At 42.5% G+C, this 17,662-nt stretch overlaps 1 protein-coding gene across 4 annotated transcripts in view; it reads left to right on the top strand.

Moving 5' to 3' along the window:
* The window catches only part of ACLY (ATP citrate lyase), a 40,394-nt gene that overhangs the window by 10,970 nt on the left and 11,762 nt on the right, over positions 1-17,662 (top strand). For 3 of the 4 annotated variants that reach the window (XM_031966272.1, XM_031966275.1, XM_031966274.1), the window contains exons 8-20: positions 481-599; positions 1,692-1,828; positions 2,538-2,599; positions 3,927-4,044; positions 4,990-5,144; positions 5,364-5,454; positions 6,312-6,341; positions 9,108-9,249; positions 10,072-10,240; positions 11,629-11,733; positions 13,643-13,839; positions 15,065-15,146; positions 16,185-16,295. In XM_031966272.1, coding sequence (XP_031822132.1) covers positions 481-599; positions 1,692-1,828; positions 2,538-2,599; positions 3,927-4,044; positions 4,990-5,144; positions 5,364-5,454; positions 6,312-6,341; positions 9,108-9,249; positions 10,072-10,240; positions 11,629-11,733; positions 13,643-13,839; positions 15,065-15,146; positions 16,185-16,295 — 1,518 coding nt within the window. The remainder of the gene's footprint in view (positions 1-480; positions 600-1,691; positions 1,829-2,537; positions 2,600-3,926; positions 4,045-4,989; positions 5,145-5,363; positions 5,455-6,311; positions 6,342-9,107; positions 9,250-10,071; positions 10,241-11,628; positions 11,734-13,642; positions 13,840-15,064; positions 15,147-16,184; positions 16,296-17,662) is intronic. The other variant, XM_031966276.1, reaches the window with a different exon arrangement.

Here is a 17,662-nt window from a genome sequence, read left to right as displayed (position 1 = left end):
GCTAATTGACCTTTTTGCCACCCCTACCCCCACCTGTAAAAGTCTTTGCTTTGAGATCTGACATTATTGTGAGGGAAGAGTCTGAGACTGAGACAACAGATGTCTGCTATGGGGGATGGGGGAGAAAAAGGGACCAGGGGAGGTCATAGAAGGTAAGGACTTAGGGTGAAGGGAAGAGTCCATCCCAGATGTAAAAGTGAGGGCAGCAGAGGGCCAGTAGATTTGGCTCTCAAAGAGGGTGTTATGGAGCATGGGGGGGGAGGGAGGGGCACAGTGTTCTCCTCGGGAAGCCTTGTCTCAGAGGTGGGGCCCGCCTGGGCTCCCCCTGCCAAAGTCAATTTAGTGACCTCCTACAAGTCTCTGGAGAGAGGGAAGTATCTGGATTCTCTTCCAATTTGAGGAGAAGGGGAGGGGAAGTAAAGTTATCTGTGGACAGATTGCCCAGACCAAGAGACCATTCATTCTGTGATTTTCCCCTAGGAAGCCTACATCGCTGACTTAGATGCCAAAAGTGGGGCAAGCTTGAAGCTGACCTTGCTTAACCCCAAGGGAAGGATTTGGACCATGGTGGCTGGAGGCGGTGCCTCCGTTGTATACAGGTGAATGGGGGGGGGGGGGCAGTGCTAGAGAAGAAGAGGGTGTTCCCCATGACCCCTTCTCCTTCCAGACACCCTCCGAAGTATTGGGGCTGGATCCTCAAGCAGCAAATGCTAACGCTTGTTCTAGATTCTGAATTCTTTTTGGTCTCCTCATGACCTGTGACACAATGTTTTAGACCTCATATCTGCCCCAGTGCTACAAGAAGAGGACCTCTCCAAAGAGGAAATGAACTGTGGCATAGACTGTATATTATTTTTAAAACTAGAAGCAAAATTATTTTCTATATATTTGCTGTGGCCAATTTTAATCTGTTGCTTTATATTAAAGTAAACTTTAGTTACTAGTTATCTTCTTGGGCATGGATTGAAATATGCCATGTCAGATGACTGAAAGAGAATGCCAGTCGGTAAAAGTCTGAAATAACATAACCATTAATCCATATCCTAGGCACCCCCTCTCCCTTCCCTTCCCTTCCTGCCAGTGTTCTGTAGGGGCTGTGTTAAGATGTTGTGATACTATACTGGTCATGGAATTAGGAAGTGGTGAGTTCAAATCTTATTTTTGACATTTGTTGGCTGTGTGGCCATAACGTAAGTTACCTCAGTGCTCTGGAGTCTCAGTTTTCTCAGTTTTAAAGTGGAGATCATACCTGTAGCACCTATAGTAACTCACAAACTTTAAGGCATTGTACAAGTATCCATTCTTAAATAGCATCAACTGTTGGCTCATAAAAGCATAAGGTCATAAATTAAGAGCTGGAAAGGATCTTAGAGATCAACTTCCTCATTTTATAGAAAAGTAGGCAGAGATGTGTCTAAGGTAGATTTTGAACTGAGGTCTTCTTAACTGTTTGACCCTCTGTCTACCATATGATTACCCACATTTAATGTTTAACCCGAGGTTGCAGGCTTTCCTATTCACTCCCCTTGTTCATGCTGTCTCCTTCCTGTAGAATATATGTTCTTTGAAGGTGAGGACTGTCTCTGCATTGTAATGGTTACTTAGGAAACACTTTTTGATCCATTCACAAATGGATAACTTAAGAATGAACCCTAACCTCTTTCCTTTTACCCCAATCACTTTTTTCACAGTGACACAATCTGTGATTTGGGAGGTGTAGAGGAACTGGCTAATTATGGGGAGTACTCTGGGGCTCCCAGTGAGCAGCAAACCTATGACTACGCCAAGACCATCCTCTCCCTCATGACCCGGGAGAAGCACCCACAAGGTGAGATGGTTCTTTTTGCCTTGCCTTAGGAAAACTAACATCCTCTTCCGTACCCAGGACCTGATAACAGTGCTCATCTGCACTCTGGGGTTTCCATATTGCAGGTTATCAGTATGTTAGTCATGACCCACTTTTTAATTCCTAGTGGATTTTCTTTGCCCACTGTAATTGATAGGTGCTCAGAAAGGCATTATAGGCTAGTCCCATCATTCTTTATTCCATACTTGGTTAAAAAGAGTAGTCTTCTCATTAAAAATAGTAATTAAGGAATTGTCTCCAGTTTTAGTCCACCTACATCAGTGTGTGTGATTTTCAGTTTTAGGACCAAGAGGTCCAGGAGGGTTGTGATTTCTATCGTAAGTATTTTCTGACGGCTCTGAGGTCAGTTATAGAATAGCTGTTCAGTCCCAAGTCCAGGTTTAACAAGAACCTGGGCAATTTCTGCTGCTCTCTTCCTAAAAAAGCAAATGATGTTAATGTAGTGTAATGTGCTCTGTGCTTTAAGAACAAAAGGACCATAATCAATAGCTGCCTTTTATTCAGCAAATGTGTATACAATACAAGCTTCGGGACTGGTGCATACCAGGGAGCCCCTCCCCCTCTGGCAGACAAACAGATTTTGTCTTTCATCTTTTGCTTTGATTAGCTCCAGACATGCTAGTCATTGTCCCCAAATTTAATCTCTTTTCTTTCCTCATCCCAACTTTAGGCAAAATACTCATCATTGGAGGCAGTATTGCAAACTTTACAAATGTTGCTGCCACCTTCAAGGTAAAGGACTCTTGTGGGCAATAGCAACTTCTGGTGGGGAGGGCTGGCTGGGAGGAAAGGTAAATGCATGTATTTCCCAGCGATTGAGGATTATAGGATTGGCCTGTAAACTAGAAGGGTAAAAGGTAATTTATGTGGGTTCTGTGGTCCAAGGAAGCAAGGGCCATGAAAGGCAAGATAGTCTGTTTGGTCAAGGAGTCTTTACTGAGAGATGGGCTCCTGAGGATCCTACTAAGAAAGTTGCTGATTAACTGGACTTCACTTTCCTCACTACCCACTTTCCCCTTCTACCCACATTGGTGTAAAATCATTTATGATTGGTTGTTCATCATCTTTCAGTAATCCTAAAGTGGTTGTTTTGGTTTTTTATTAGATGCTTTGATATGCTCACTTAAACATAAATCTAACATCACTTCAGATGACAGTAATTAGCTTAGTAGCTGTTCATATTTAAATTGAATTAATTTTCAGGGGATAAAGCACTATGACATAATCCAGCTACTCCCTCTAAATTCCCATTAGGATTCTTTTGTTCATTCATTTTTATTTATTTTTCCTCACAAAGATTTTTTATCCAGTTCTACTTCTCTTCCCTCTATTTTTTATTATTTCATTCAATCTTTTCCAGATTTCTTTTTTTGTTCTAATTGTTCATCTTAGTTGCATTATGGTATATTCCAACACATTAGCACACCACACTTTCACCAGTTAGATACTTAGGTTACTTCTAGATATTTTTGTTTGGTTGTTTATTTTACAGTCACATAAAAATAATTCCACTGTAAAAACACTTCCTGACAATTTATTTGTAATTTTATTGCTTACTTCAAAACTACTTATCAAAAATATTCTTGAAGTTTGTAATTAAATGAATCTTAAAATGAAGATTGTAATCAATCAATGTGTAACCATTTTTCTACCATCCTGCCAGCATTAGGTATTTTTGCTGTTAATTACTTTTCTAAGATTCTTTTACAGCTTAATGTATTGATTATATAGGTTTCTCTTTAGCATCCCTTCCTTATCCATCTTTCCCAATTTTTTTTCCTTTTTGGTCAAAAACAAGGGTAGACTATGTAGTAACGAGACTGGTTTTGTCTTATATGTCTACAGGCTCTGAATGAAGATCATTGCAAATAAAGATTTCCTCTCTGATTTTCCCACATACCCCTGCCCATGGCAGTATTTTCATTAGAATGAATGTCTAGCCTCCTAAGGATGCTAAACTTTGAGAAACACTCATTGGAAGGCTCTCGTATTCTCATATAGTTGTTTCATATTCGGTCCTATGTGTGAGTCAGATGTGGTGTCTGTTGTTGGTCTCCAGGGCATCGTGCGAGCAATTCGAGATTACCAGGGTCCCCTGAAGGAGCATGAAGTCACCATTTTCGTTCGAAGAGGCGGTCCTAACTACCAGGAGGGCTTACGGGTGATGGGAGAAGTTGGTAAGATTGAGGGATCTGCCCCTTTTTCACTTTTGCCTGTTGTTTCTTTTCTTCTCTTGTACTAATTTGTCCATTTTCCTTGATCTGTCCATCCATTTGTGACTAGGTTTGTTTACTTTTGTGTGAAATGATCCTTATTAAGAACACATGGTGTAGATAGTAAGCCTTACAGGGCCAAGAGGGTCCCTCTTCGAATATGATCTTCCCAACTGGAAACAAATAATTTTATGACAAAACATTCATTCCTGAGCAGACCTATGCTAAAAACAAAACACATTTTTAAAAAAAAATCCTGTTGAAAAGAAGAAATTAATGGCTCACTTTTGGGAAGTACCTTAGGGAGTTGCAACAGAAAAACAAGAACCCTGCCAGCATTGAGTTGATTACTGTTGATTAGGGAGAGAAATAGCAGCCAATAGAATAATTAGGAAAAAGTAAAACTGACTTTTCATGCTATTCTATCCTATTCACTTTTCCTACGAAAGAAAGAAGGAATAGGTCCCTAAACCCAAGAATTGGTAACTTTTGCTGGTTTTAATGTTGGCTTTTATTTAAATAATATCAACTTATAAAAATGGTAGGCAGTCTCAAGTAGGCTTGGTCAGAAGTGAATTTTAATACAGGACATTCTGGTACAGTGGGAAGAATAAAGATTCCCATTTACTAGCTGAGTGATCCTGTCACCTCCCTGAGCCTCAGTTTTCTCACCTATAATAAGGTGGTGACACGAATACCTGTGTAGTACCAACAAGCACCTCCTCCCTCCTCTCAAGGTCCTGTGAATGATAGAGCACCTTGCAACCCTTAAAAGGACTATGTGAATATCAGCTATTATTAATAAGACTGCCAATTATAAGGCGTGTTATGGGTAATTCCTGGTCAATGTGGGAAGAGTGATCCCTGTGAAATTAGATGTGACTATTTTTTTTCCTCCTCTCTCTCCAGGGAAAACCACCGGGATTCCCATCCATGTGTTTGGCACTGAAACCCATATGACTGCTATCGTGGGCATGGCCCTAGGGCACCGGCCCATTCCCAACCAGCCTCCCACTGCTGCCCACACTGCCAACTTCCTCCTCAATGCCAGTGGCAGCTCTTCGGTAGAACACATTTTTCTTTCCCTTTTTTTCCCCTATGCTTGTTTTCCTGCTAGCAACAAGGGAGAATAAAAAGGAAGGGGCAAGATGCATTCTGATTTTCTCAGGGCTGGGGCCTAATTGGTTTTTTCCCAGGTAGTCTTCACTTCTTTATTTTTTTCAGGGGGTATTTCTGGGACAGCAATGACTTTGAAGTGACCCAGATTTCCTCTCTCCCACCAGACCCCAGCCCCCAGCAGGACGGCATCTTTTTCTGAATCAAAGGCTGATGAAGTGGCCCCTGCAAAGAAGGCCAAACCAGCCACGACTCAAGGTAGACAATCTGAGGGGTGAGGAGCCTCTGCAGCTTTACCTGTTCCCTTCTCTGGGTTGTTAGCCAAGTGGAGAAGAAGAAAAAGTAGTTTGGATGTTGATGTGGGGGAAGGAAACTAGAAGAGAAGGATGAAATTGGCTGTGGATGAGGGATAAAACTGGTTTTACTGAAGGTTTGAAGTGCAGAACTCTTTCAGACAGTTTCCCCTTATCCTCCTTTTGCGTTCTGTTCTAAAGGAAGGAATGGATGGAGGTAATGGAAGAAGAGGGGACTAAGTAGCAAGTAATGTCAAAATAAGTCAAAAATAGAAATCAGAATTCCTTTTTGACTTTTCTTTTTTATTATGTGGAAAACAGAGCTGCTGGCTTCCTGATTTGGATTCTTGCAGTTCTGTGGGTTCCCCACCCCAGCCTGGCCCTGACTTAAGTAATTTTGTGGTTGGGTGTGAGGTGGTCTGTCCTGGATTTCTGGTGTGGCTGGCTCTGAGAACAGGTCTGGGTAAGGTGGTCAGTGACAGCTTCGCTCACCCTTCAGAAGGGACCCATTCTCTGACTGCTCTGCTTGGCCTGGGGGGAGAGGGGGCAGCAAGGCCAGTACCCTGTGCCCCCCGAGCCTATTTTGAAGCCCAGCTTTACACTGTCTTCTTTCCCAATATATATTTTGAGTGGAAGTTGGGGAGGCTTTTGCCCTTCCTCAGTCCCCTTCTCACCTATTTCCTACCATCTGGCTGTAATCTGACAGACAGCATGGCAGTGAGTTAATTGAAAGCCTTTTTTTCCTTGGTCCTCTCATACTATGCACTCATTCCTGGAGTCTTCAGTGGGTCACTCAGTTGCCTTGGTAATTCTCTTTGACAGATTCAGTCCCAAGTCCACGATCCCCGAAAGGTAGGCTGCCCATTACTAGTTAAACGTGTGACCTTGTTAGTGGTTGATGCTGCTGTGTTCTCTTCTCCCTCTCTGGTGGGTTTGTAGTGTTGTCTGGAATCTCTCCTATCCTTCGCTCTCTCTTTGAATCCTCTCTCTTCTTCCTCACTCAGCATGTTAACACTCTACTGTTCTAACTGGGTGACTGACCAGGGCTGAGCCTGGTTGGGGTACAGTTGGATGAACGGCGGAAGAGGAGGAGGAGAGGCTTAGAGTTTAGACTAAGAATAAGGGACATAAAAGCCCTTCTTGATAAAGAGAGCCTGAGAGTGGTGGTCTTGTGCTTTTCCTTCTTCCATGCACAGAAAGGGGTGGGAGGTAGAGAAGTAAGGCCATCATATCATGGTAGCTGAGAAATTCATTCAGCTCTCTTAACCTGTGGAAGAAGGAGGGAATCTCATTAAGTGACTACCATAGAAGATAAATCACTTGTTTCCAAAAGGACCACATCTCCTGCTCTTCTTGTCTCTATCTTCCTCTGTCCCCCAACCTGGCTTCTCAATGCTCCAAGGAGCAATAGGGTTGTGTATGGATTTTTCTTTCCTTTGGGAGTAGGAACCTGACAAGGGAGAATGTTCAGGAGGCAAGTAAAATCCTGAGCACCTGGTTAATATGTAAATTGGGTAATTGAGGGTTATCTCTATGTTTTTTGTATTCCCATCATCGAGATCACCTTAGATAGGAAGGCCATCTCCAGAGCACCCTGGAGAGATAATGGGATAGTTGGGTTGGCATGGAGATCAGGTTTTGACTATTGAATTACTCTTGACTTTTAGATGGAAGAAAAATGATGAGAAAGAAGCTATTTGTGGGATCCCTGATAATAGTGACCATCAGAGTTTCCCCAAAGAAAATCGAATTATTAAATTCAAATCATAATACATCTGAGTTGTAGACATAGATCCCTACTCTAGCATATGAGGTCTCTGTTCTCCTCTCAAGGAACTTATAGACAGAGAAAAAGTCACCAATTGGTTCCTTGAACCTTTGCTAAAATAGAATTTTAAAAGTTAAAATGAGTTGCTCTTTTTCCTAGCTTTGTTTCCTGTCTTCTACTGAGTTTGTAGCATGGTAGGCAGGAAGGAAGGTCTAGAGCAAGAGCAGAGGTGGGAGCAATGACGAGCACATAGTCCAAACTTGGGGGTACCTGCAGGTGGAGCTGGGAGCTTCATCCCTCTGCCCACCTTTTGAGGTTGTATCTCTCTGATCACAGGGCTGATACTCAAGGCTTTCATGAACCCCTCACACCACCACCACTGACTAATTTTTCCATAGAAATCTATGTTAACCTCAACTTGTACAGAACCACACAAGTTTCCAAGGCCACTGGGTCAGGGATTGAGAAGCATTTTTGGGGGCTTCTGCTTCCCTTTTATCTTTTAGGAGAGAGAGAGACTGGATGATAATCTCTGGCTTGCCAGGATTCCCCCTTGCCAAGGGGTGAAAGTCCCTCTGAGTTTGAGGGGGCACAGTGAAGACCCTAAGTGTGGCTAGTGACTGGCATTTTTTCTCACTTCTCCCACATGGGCCATAGTCACCTCATCTCTGAAACGAGCAGAGGTGTACTGGACGGTCTCCTGCATCCCTTCTGGCTCCAGATTTCTATGTGACTGCTGTGGTTGTGGTCCCATTAGACAGACCCTGATGGATGTCTGTGTGGCTGGGCCAGACTAGAATTGGCCTCTTTTCGTTTATCATGACCACATACCTTGCCATCATTTTTCAGATGAGAAACCTGAGGCCCATAGAGGTGAGGTCTCTTGCACCAATCCACATTAGGTAGGAGATTTCGATTTGGTGACCACTGCCCTCACCCCACCCCCCTCCACCCACACTCCACACTCTGTCCCATGACTTGGGCCTCTTTTATTACAGTGGATTAAGATCCGGATTCATCAAAGGGACAGCAGGACTAGGCTTCTCAGCTGGAGCAGAAAGTCTTCTGTTCCCAAGGGCTCCAGCTCCCTCCTTCTGCCCCTTCTTTTCTTACCTACCTACCTGCTGAGGACCTCTCAGTGCCCCTGGTGGCAGCAGCCTGAGGAGAACCCTCCAGAGAGAAGGGGATGGGAGCTGGAGGGACGTGCTGCAATCACAACACATGGCTTCCCTTTGGACAGAATCCTCAGGAACTCGATGATGATGGCAGGGATTCTGCCTATTCTGTTAATTTGAATTCTGACTCATTTGAAAGACGTGAACAACGGGGAAGTAGTTTTGTTTTAAACTTAGTTACTTTCCCCCTTAAGTGGAAAGGCAGAGTTTGCTGTGCCAATTATATAAACAAAGTAGGGAGGAGCAGTGTTTAACCAAAGAAAGCAAACTTTTGGAACCCACATCCCATTGGCAAATACACATAATTCAACAGTTATGAATGAGTTTTATCTCTTCAGTCAAGCAAGTCCGGCAGGATTTAGCAATTCTTTCCCAATGTTCCAGTTAGGTCCTGCTTCAAAGTAATAACCCTTCTTCTTCTTTTTTTTTTTTTTTTTTTTTTTTTTTTTTTTTAGAGACAATTTAGACAGTTCAGGAATTTAGGCTGGTTTTAGGTTAATAAGGTTTTAGTCAAGTTCAACTATTAATGTATTATTGCAGCATCTCTCTGGAATGTTGACAGTGCTCCCTTCCGCCTTCCTGCAGAACCCACTTAGATTTGGGGTTCCGAGGCGGAGGGTGGGAGCCCTAGTGATCCAGGCCCTTGTACTCTGTCTTGTTCTCCTGCCAATGTAGGAAAAGCCACAACCCTCTTCAGCCGACACACCAAGGCAATTGTGTGGGGCATGCAGACGCGAGCCGTGCAGGGCATGCTCGACTTTGACTACATCTGTTCCCGTGATGAGCCTTCAGTGGCTGCAATGGTCTATCCTTTCACGTGAGTCACCCCATCAGGAAGGACTGCAGTGGGAAGAGCGTGATGGTGAGGGGGGGGGGGGGGAGGGAGAATGTGTCTTGCCCCCTGGAAAAGGGACTTTTTAGTTCCGTGATGCTGAACCAGCAGTTAGTCTCCCTGAACCTCAGTCACCACATGCATGAAATAACAATACATGTATTGTTATCCTTATATAAATCTCTCACTTGAAGTTCTTGTGAGGAAGGACTTTGCAGACTAAATAAAAAGTATGAGGTAAATCAAGTGATTTTAACTGAAATCTGCACCAGAGAGATCCCTATAGTGAGTGATTCTGGGAAAGGATCTATCCTTCCCACAGGCAAGGGAAATGGTTTCCTGCCTAATATCCTTACTTCCTCTGCCTTCTCTTCTGTGAAAATGGGGTAACTATGGCACCTCTCCCAGAGTGGCTAAGGAGGGGTCTAGGAGATAACAAAAGTTAAGCATTATGCAGACCTTTTTAAAGACCCATCTGAATGCTAGGTGTTACTCCATTGAATTGGGAATTCCCTTACTTTTAAGTTTTTGGAATTGAAGATACTATGGTAGAAGGGACCTTTGAAATCATCTAATCCAACTTTTTAATTTTGCAAATGAAGCATCACTCAAACTGGAAAGGGACTAGCTCAGCTCCCCTCAGGTCATAAATGAATCCAAGAGTTGCTCCCCACTCCCGAAAACAGAGTTAGTGTCCTCTTTCCTGCCTTCCCCACCCTCAGGCTTGGAAGACACAGCTCTGGTCTCCTCTATATTGGTACCTGACCTGTCCCATTCCATCCCTCACCATTTCCACTTCTCTCATAGTGGGGACCACAAGCAGAAGTTCTACTGGGGCCACAAGGAGATCCTGATTCCTGTTTTCAAGAATATGGCAGATGCCATGAAGAAGCACCCTGAGGTCGATGTGCTCATTAACTTTGCCTCCCTCCGTTCAGCCTACGACAGCACAATTGAGACCATGAATTATGCACAGGTGGGTGGGCTTGTTCTCCCCAAGGAAACATTTACAGGTCCTAGAGGTGGGAGGACCAGGTTAGAGAAACCCCAATTTCTGAATTCAGAGCAAATGCCCTGAGCTGCTGCTGCTACATCCCTGACTCCCCTGCTCATTACCCTGGATTTATTTGTGCTCATCTATTACCCATCCTGGCAGCCTTCCTGCTCCCTGTTTGCTACCAGCTTGATGTGTTTCCAAGAAATAAATGCCTATTAATATTGGACAGAACAAAAGAGAATCAAAAGATGACTATAAAAATGGTATCCAAATGCAAAGAGTTTTGCATTTGTTTTTTTTTTTTTGTTTGTTTGTTTGTTTGTTTTTTTGAGTTTTGCATTTGTTAAGTGAAAGGCCTATTTCTTAATTATCCTTGGGATGGATGGGACAGAGAGCAAATAGTATAGAAGCTAAGGCTGAGAGAGAAAGATAGAGATGGGAATGAATATAAAAGGGTAAAAAGTGTTTGTTCTATGGGCTAAGGGATCAGTATTTTGGGAAAGGAAGGTGGGCCTTAGTCTTAGTTTTGACTGAATAGTAGAAACTGGAGCAACATCACTGACTTGGGAAGTGTTTGCACCTGCTCAGACATTTGACAGTTACTCTTGATGCTGTTCTAGTGGCAGTGCAGAGTTGTGGGAATCCTCTCTGGTTGGAGGTGCAGGTCCAATTTGAATCATGAACCTAAATAGTCTGAGTGGCAAGGGGAAATTTTATTGGTACTGAGAAGACAGGCTTCTGAGTAACATGGTCTTGGCAGAGAAATAACAAAAGGTTTTCACTGAGAAGAGGGTCTCTTCACAGGGGGCAGGAGTCCTGTCAGTCAGCTGTGCCAAGGAGAGAGGTTCCTTGCCAAAGGATAATCCTGCTTCAGACATTCTGCAAAAATACGGAGTTTAGAATTGTCCTTTATAGAAGTCTGAGGCAAAAACTTCCAGTTGAAAAGAAAGCCAATGAATGCCCCCAGGCCTAGATCACCAATTGAATGAAAATCACTTTGAAGGCTTCCTGAATGAGGATCTGGCTACTAATGGGAAGTTGGGAGGGGTGATTTGCCTTAGAAAACCCCCCCTGGGAAATAAGCCTAATTCTAGACTCTCTGGAGGCTGGGAATCAAAGGGAACACAATTTCATCACTACCCCCTCTCACTCTTGTATGCATTTGGGTTGATCAAGAACGGTCTTGGCAGAATTGAGAATTCTATAGGAATTTGGGGTGAAGAAGAAAGGTCAGTGCTGAGAATTGGGAAGATTAGCATTTCAGAGGAGGCAGAGTGATCTGCTTGGAGGTCTCCCTTACCTTGATTTGAAATAGTTTAGTGAGATAGGTCCTTAACAGCCTTTCTTTCTCTCCTTCCTTTTTACAGATTCGTACAATTGCCATCATTGCTGAAGGCATCCCTGAAGCTCTCACCAGGAAACTAATTAAAAAGGCGGATCAGAAAGGGGTGACCATCATAGGACCTGCCACTGTAAGCTTGGCTACTTTTACAATTGTAATTTACTGTATATTTGTAATCCTGCTTCAGGCAGTGAACCCAAAAATGTCTCTAGGAAGATTTTGTGACCCATGTATATATGTGCACATGCGCATGCACACACACAAATCCTACCAACAAAAGATGTGGTTCTTTTCAAGGAAGAAAAATTCTCTTTTGTCTCTTCCTCTGTCTGGGAAGTCACTTCCATTGTAATGCCATAGAAACTGAGCCAGGATAGAGATTAGAGAGTATTTAATAATTTATTTAAAGGGAGAGATATGCTGGGACCAAATGGATCCATGGTTTGGTCCCAGGGCTGAATGAGACTATCTCAAAGAATCCAGCACACAATGTGAGTTCTCAATGACCTTTGTACACATAGCTCAGACTTGGGGTAGATTGAGGCAGAGGCAGAGTCAGGGTACTGAAAGCAGAACAGGACCCTGACAGGGTGGGGAGATGGGGGAGGCATCTTGATAAGATGGTATCTGACATTTCCCATAGCTTGGGTTGGGGAGAGACATTCTGATATTCTAAAACAGAAGATCTTTTATCCTTATCAAATATTCTGACAAAGAGGGAGGGGAGGTTTTGCAGGACTGAGCTTTGAGCTGATAATTATAAACTGAAGCAGAACAATTAGAGAAACTGAGTCAGGACAATAAAATCTCCCTATAGATTACCTATGTGCTTCTTGAGAGGCATTCTCCATGCAGGTGCCAAGTTTCTTCCTGAAAGCACTAGTCTCACCATGACCACATCAGTCTCTACTCAGGAAAGGTTCCTTTCAAATAGAAAATATTCTGTTCAGCTTTTTTTTTTTTTTTTTTTTAATAGTTTTTTATTTACAGGATATATGCATGGGTAATTTTTCAGCATTGACCCTTGCAAAACCTTTTGTTCCAATTTTTCCCCTCCTTCCCCCATCCCCTCCCTCAGATGATACATAGACCAATACATGTTAAATATGTTAAAGTATATGTTAAATACAATTTATGTTTACATGTCCTGCTCAGCTTTTAAAGCCCATCACACCTGCTCCCTTTACTCTCCTCCATCCAAGATTCAGTTAACACTGTCTGCTTTCCATCTCTGACCCCAGCTGAGCATTACCTTGGTATTTCCCTCCTACCCCCATTCTTGGAATGCTTCCCAGCTTCTGGTTTTCCAGAATCAGCCCAGATTCAATCTTCTGCAAGAGGCTTTTGCTGGTTCCCCTCAGTGCCAGTGTCTTCCTTGTAAGAAATTCTTCCAGGTTAGCCTGGATATATCATGTTACGTCCATGGTGTCTTTATTAGAATGTGGGCTTCTTGAGGACAAGGACTGTTGTATCCCCAGGACTTAGCAGCGCAATGTCTGATAATCTAGTAAGCACTTAGTAACCTGACCAAAAAAAAGTCCAAGCAGTTCCTTTCCTCCTCTTCCTCCTCTTTCCAAAGAAAGCATTTCTGATCTTTTCAACGATTGGTCTCTTAACTATAAACAAAGGAAGCCTTGATTTTTGCCCCAGGGATTACCAAGGTAAAAGAAACAGAGGAAAAAAAAGACCTTGATCTCTCAGAGGTAGCCTTGGTGTTGGGAGATGGAATCAATATTTGGATGTTAAGCTAACCACCAATGTCTGTTGATGGGTGGTATTTTTATTGGGGTTGGACTGCCTTGTACAATAATGTCATATGTGCTCAGGTTAAGTCAGAAAGCCTTTTGTGTTCTGTATTGTGGAATTTTCCTCTTAGATATTACCTAAGGATCTCTAGGATTCCATGTAGCTTAAGTGAACAGTTCTTGCTATCTAATTCATTTCCCTCTTGGTTAGATCTTGTTGGAGTAAAACTGATGATGTTATAATTTCCTAGGTGCTCCCTCCACTCTTTCTGATATGTCTCTTCTGCCCTATAGGTTGGTGGGATTAAGCCTGGGTGCTTTAAAATTGGGAACACCGGCGGGATGCTGGATAACATACTGGCGTCCAAACTGTACCGGCCTGGTAGTGTGGCCTATGTTTCTCGCTCCGGGGGCATGTCCAATGAACTCAACAACATCATCTCCAGGACCACAGATGGTGTCTATGAAGGTGTAGCCATTGGTGGGGACAGGTAACTATCAGCAGGATCAGAGAAATTCGGAGAAATGGGGTAGCCTGGGGCATTTAGAAGGTTTTAAATTTAGTGGGAAAGAGATTGGGAGGGTGGGGCAGGAGACCTGAATTCTGTACTCTTAGCTCTCTATCTGGCACTGAGACAAGTTACTTAATTTATTCAGACTTTAGTTTGACAACCTGGAAAGTAGTTTCCATGTTTACTTCCCTTCACCAGCATAGTTGTAAACCTCAGATCAAAAGCTTGATTTTGGTTTGGATTTCAAAAGATTGATTGGTAATTTCATCAGTGTGGGTATTCCCACCACTATTAAGATTAGGGCCTCATTCATAACTTTGTTCATGGACTTAATGAGTAGTTTATAAAACCCCTCCCCCCAAAAAAAATGTGTCATGGGAACAAAGCTATTACTTGGATAGTCAGTGCAGTCTGCAATCAGTAGTATTTTCTCAATAATATTTTTATCTCTCTAAGGATCTAACAGAGCTCATGATGGCCTGAAATAGGTTTTTTATATTCAGATTCATCTTCTCATCAGTGAGATATCTGAGAATAAGATACTAGATATGGAAAGCATTTTGTGAAATGTAAATTTCCATCAGAATAACAAATTTGCCTAAAATAAATGTCGTTGGGGGCCTAAAGAAGCTCCTTCCTCCAGAATGGCTCACAACTAATTAATAATTAGTTTACTATTAATTAATAACAATCACCAATATTTATATAGTGCATATTGTGTGCCAAGAACTATATGCTCTTTATTAATAATTACCTCAATTGAGAAATGAATTGATAGATCAAAGGTCAAAACCTCCCAATTTTTCATACATGATTTCTAATGGGCTATCTTGAGAATGGAATAGTTTAAACTGTGGGTGTTTTTTGTTTTTGTTTTAGTTATTTTTAGGGAAAAAGCATTTGGGGTTAAATGACTTGCCCTGAGTCACACAGCTAGCAAAATGAACTTACTTCCTCCCGATTCCAGGATTGGTGCTCTATCCCCTGTGCCACCTAACTGCTCCTAAACTGCAACTATTAAAATTTTCCTCTAGAAAACTATATTTAAACTCTAGTATGGTTTATCAATTTATTAGTACCTCTAGTATGGTTTATAAAATTTCATTTTCATTCTCAGTAAACTTAGTAGCAGCACAAACAGTTCAGTGTGTGGCTTCAGAACAAAACCCTTCCTTCTGACCCTTTTTATTGTCTCTTCCTTCAGATACCCAGGCTCAACATTCATGGATCATGTCTTGCGTTATCAAGACACACCAGGAGTGAAGATGATTGTGGTACTTGGGGAGGTAAGTCCTTGGTTCCGGTCCTGATCCACAGCCCTAGGAGCCTGAGAAATTTCAGCAGAATGAGAGGCAGCAGAGGGTGATAGAGGGAGGGTGCCTCTGGGAACTCAGGAAATCCTCCTCCTGAGTGGCTGTGAGCCAATCCCCTGTCAGTGCCCAGGGCACCTCTTTTACAAATGAAGTTACAGATCCAGACCAAAAAAAATAAGGATTCCATTAGCCTTACCTGAATAAAGAAGTTTATCCTACTTAGCTTACTGTCTCTTCCTATTGGGGAGTGGATTTAGAAACTTCTCTCCAAATACATGTAAAGATAGTTTTCAGTATCATTTTTCTAAAACTTGGTGTTCCACATTCTCCCCCCCCCCCCCCCAGAAGCAAGCAATCTGATATAGATTAATAATATGCAATCTTTTAAAACATTTCCATATTTGTCATATTGTGCAAGAAAAATCTGACCAAAATTATGAGAAAGAAAACAAATAGGTGAAAATACTGTGCTTCAATCCACATTCAGTCTCCATAGTTGGATGTATCATTTTCCATCCCAGGTCTGTTGGAGTTCTATGTTTGTTTGGTTGGTTTTTTTCAATTCAACAAAAATTCATTTTTCCTCACTCTTAAACAAAGGGAAAAAACATTCAGACCAATATGCTGATAAATAAAATGAATTCCCACATTAGTCTAAATCATCTCACAGAATCTTCTCTTATTTCAAAACTTTCCTTCCTACTTTCTCAGTACTTTCCTTCACTACTTTTCCTATTATCCTAACTTTCAGCAGGTTTTTTGTTGTCTAACCTGTATCCTCCATCATGAAATTTAAGGTCCCTTTCTTATCTGACTCAGAGAAATAGTAGCATTAGAACTATAGAGACCCTGAAAACGAGATCTCTGATTCTGTGTTGGCCGCCTGTTGGGGAGGGAAGGCAAGAGGCTTGTGGGAGAGGGGTCCCCCGTCCTTATATTATCTGCGAGGGTTTTTGAGCCCAGTGGCCCCTTCTGAAATGACCGGCGTGACTGCTTCTTTGCACCCTCTAGATAGGGGGCACCGAGGAGTACAAGATCTGTCAGAGCGTCAGGGAAGGCCGGATCACCAAGCCTGTTGTCTGCTGGTGCATTGGCACCTGTGCCACCAAGTTCTCTTCTGAGGTACGTGGGCCCTCCTTCCTTCCCTATCCTCCGAAACTGCCAGCCAGCATTGTTTAAGCACTTGCTGTATAACACACCATTATAGGCACCTGGGATATACAAGGACAAAAAAAAGAAGGGGTTTCTGCCTTCAAAGAGCTTAACACTCTGTCAGAGAGACAAGTACATCAATTAGTATGCACAGGAGAACTCAAGGATGACAGCAGGATTGGGCAGGGGCAGGGTCAGAAAAGCCTTGTGTGGAAGGTGGTACTTGAACTGCTTCCTGAGGCAACTTGTGTAGAAGGGGCAGTGGCCTTGAGGCACTAGCAGCTGGCACCTAGACAGTGTTCAGCATGGAAGTAGGAGTCTGATAGGGCCAGAGTCACTTCTCAGCCATGGGAAGGGCAAGCCACTTCACCCTGTTTGCCTCAAGTTTCGTCATCTGTGAAATGAGCCAGGTCAGTCCTTCCGAGAAAACCCTAAGTGGGATCACGTAGAACCACACATGAATTTTTAAAATGACTGAACACAAAATAACGTTTTGGTCATGTATACTTATTGTGTATCTAATTTATTTTTTAATGTATTTAACATCTACTGGTCATCCTGCCATCTAGGGGAGGAGGTGGGGGCTAAGAGGTGAAAAATTGGAACAAGAAGTTTGGCAATTGTTAATGCTGTAAAGTTACCCATGCATATAACCTGTAAATAAAAGGCTATTAAATAAAAATAAAAAATAAAAATGACTGAACAACAACAAAAGGCCTGGTCAAAGTCCTGGAGCTGGGAAATAGAGGGCCATATTTGAGAGTAGTTTGTCTAGACCAAAGAGTGAAGGATGTAATGAGGCTGGAAAGAGGTGAGGGCCAAATTGTCTAGGGCTTCAAAAGCCCAACAAGAGAAATTTATATTTGAGTTTAGAGGCAATAGGAGGTTACTGGTCTTTGAATAGGGGAGTGATGTGATCATGTCTGCCTTTAAGAAAGAAAAGAAAGCTATTTGGAGGAATGGACTGAAATGAGGAGAGACTTGAGGCAAGAAGAATTAAGAATTCATTGCAATATAGCATGAGTGACTATGGGCCTGAATTAGGATGGCAGCCTTATGAGTGGAGAGCAGGGATTGAACAGAAGAGATTTTGTGGAGGCAGAAGCAGAAGCAGCAAGATTTGGCACTTGAATATACAGAGGGGAAAAGAGAAAAGAGTGATAAGTTAAAAACATGAGTCTGAGATAGTTGAAGAATAATGGTTCCCTGAACAAAAATGGGGAAGGTTTAAGAAGAAAAACAATGAGTTGGAGAAATTTACAGGTCATCCACTTTGAAATGTCCACTAAGTAGTTGATAATGTGGGATTGGAGATCAGGAAAGAGATGAGGGCTGGT

This window comes from Sarcophilus harrisii, chromosome 4, assembly GCF_902635505.1.
Source record: "Sarcophilus harrisii chromosome 4, mSarHar1.11, whole genome shotgun sequence".
In the NCBI taxonomy this organism is placed as follows: Eukaryota; Metazoa; Chordata; class Mammalia; order Dasyuromorphia; family Dasyuridae; genus Sarcophilus; species Sarcophilus harrisii.
Note: the sequence above shows the minus strand (reverse complement) of the source record. Positions and strands in the feature narration are given on the sequence as shown.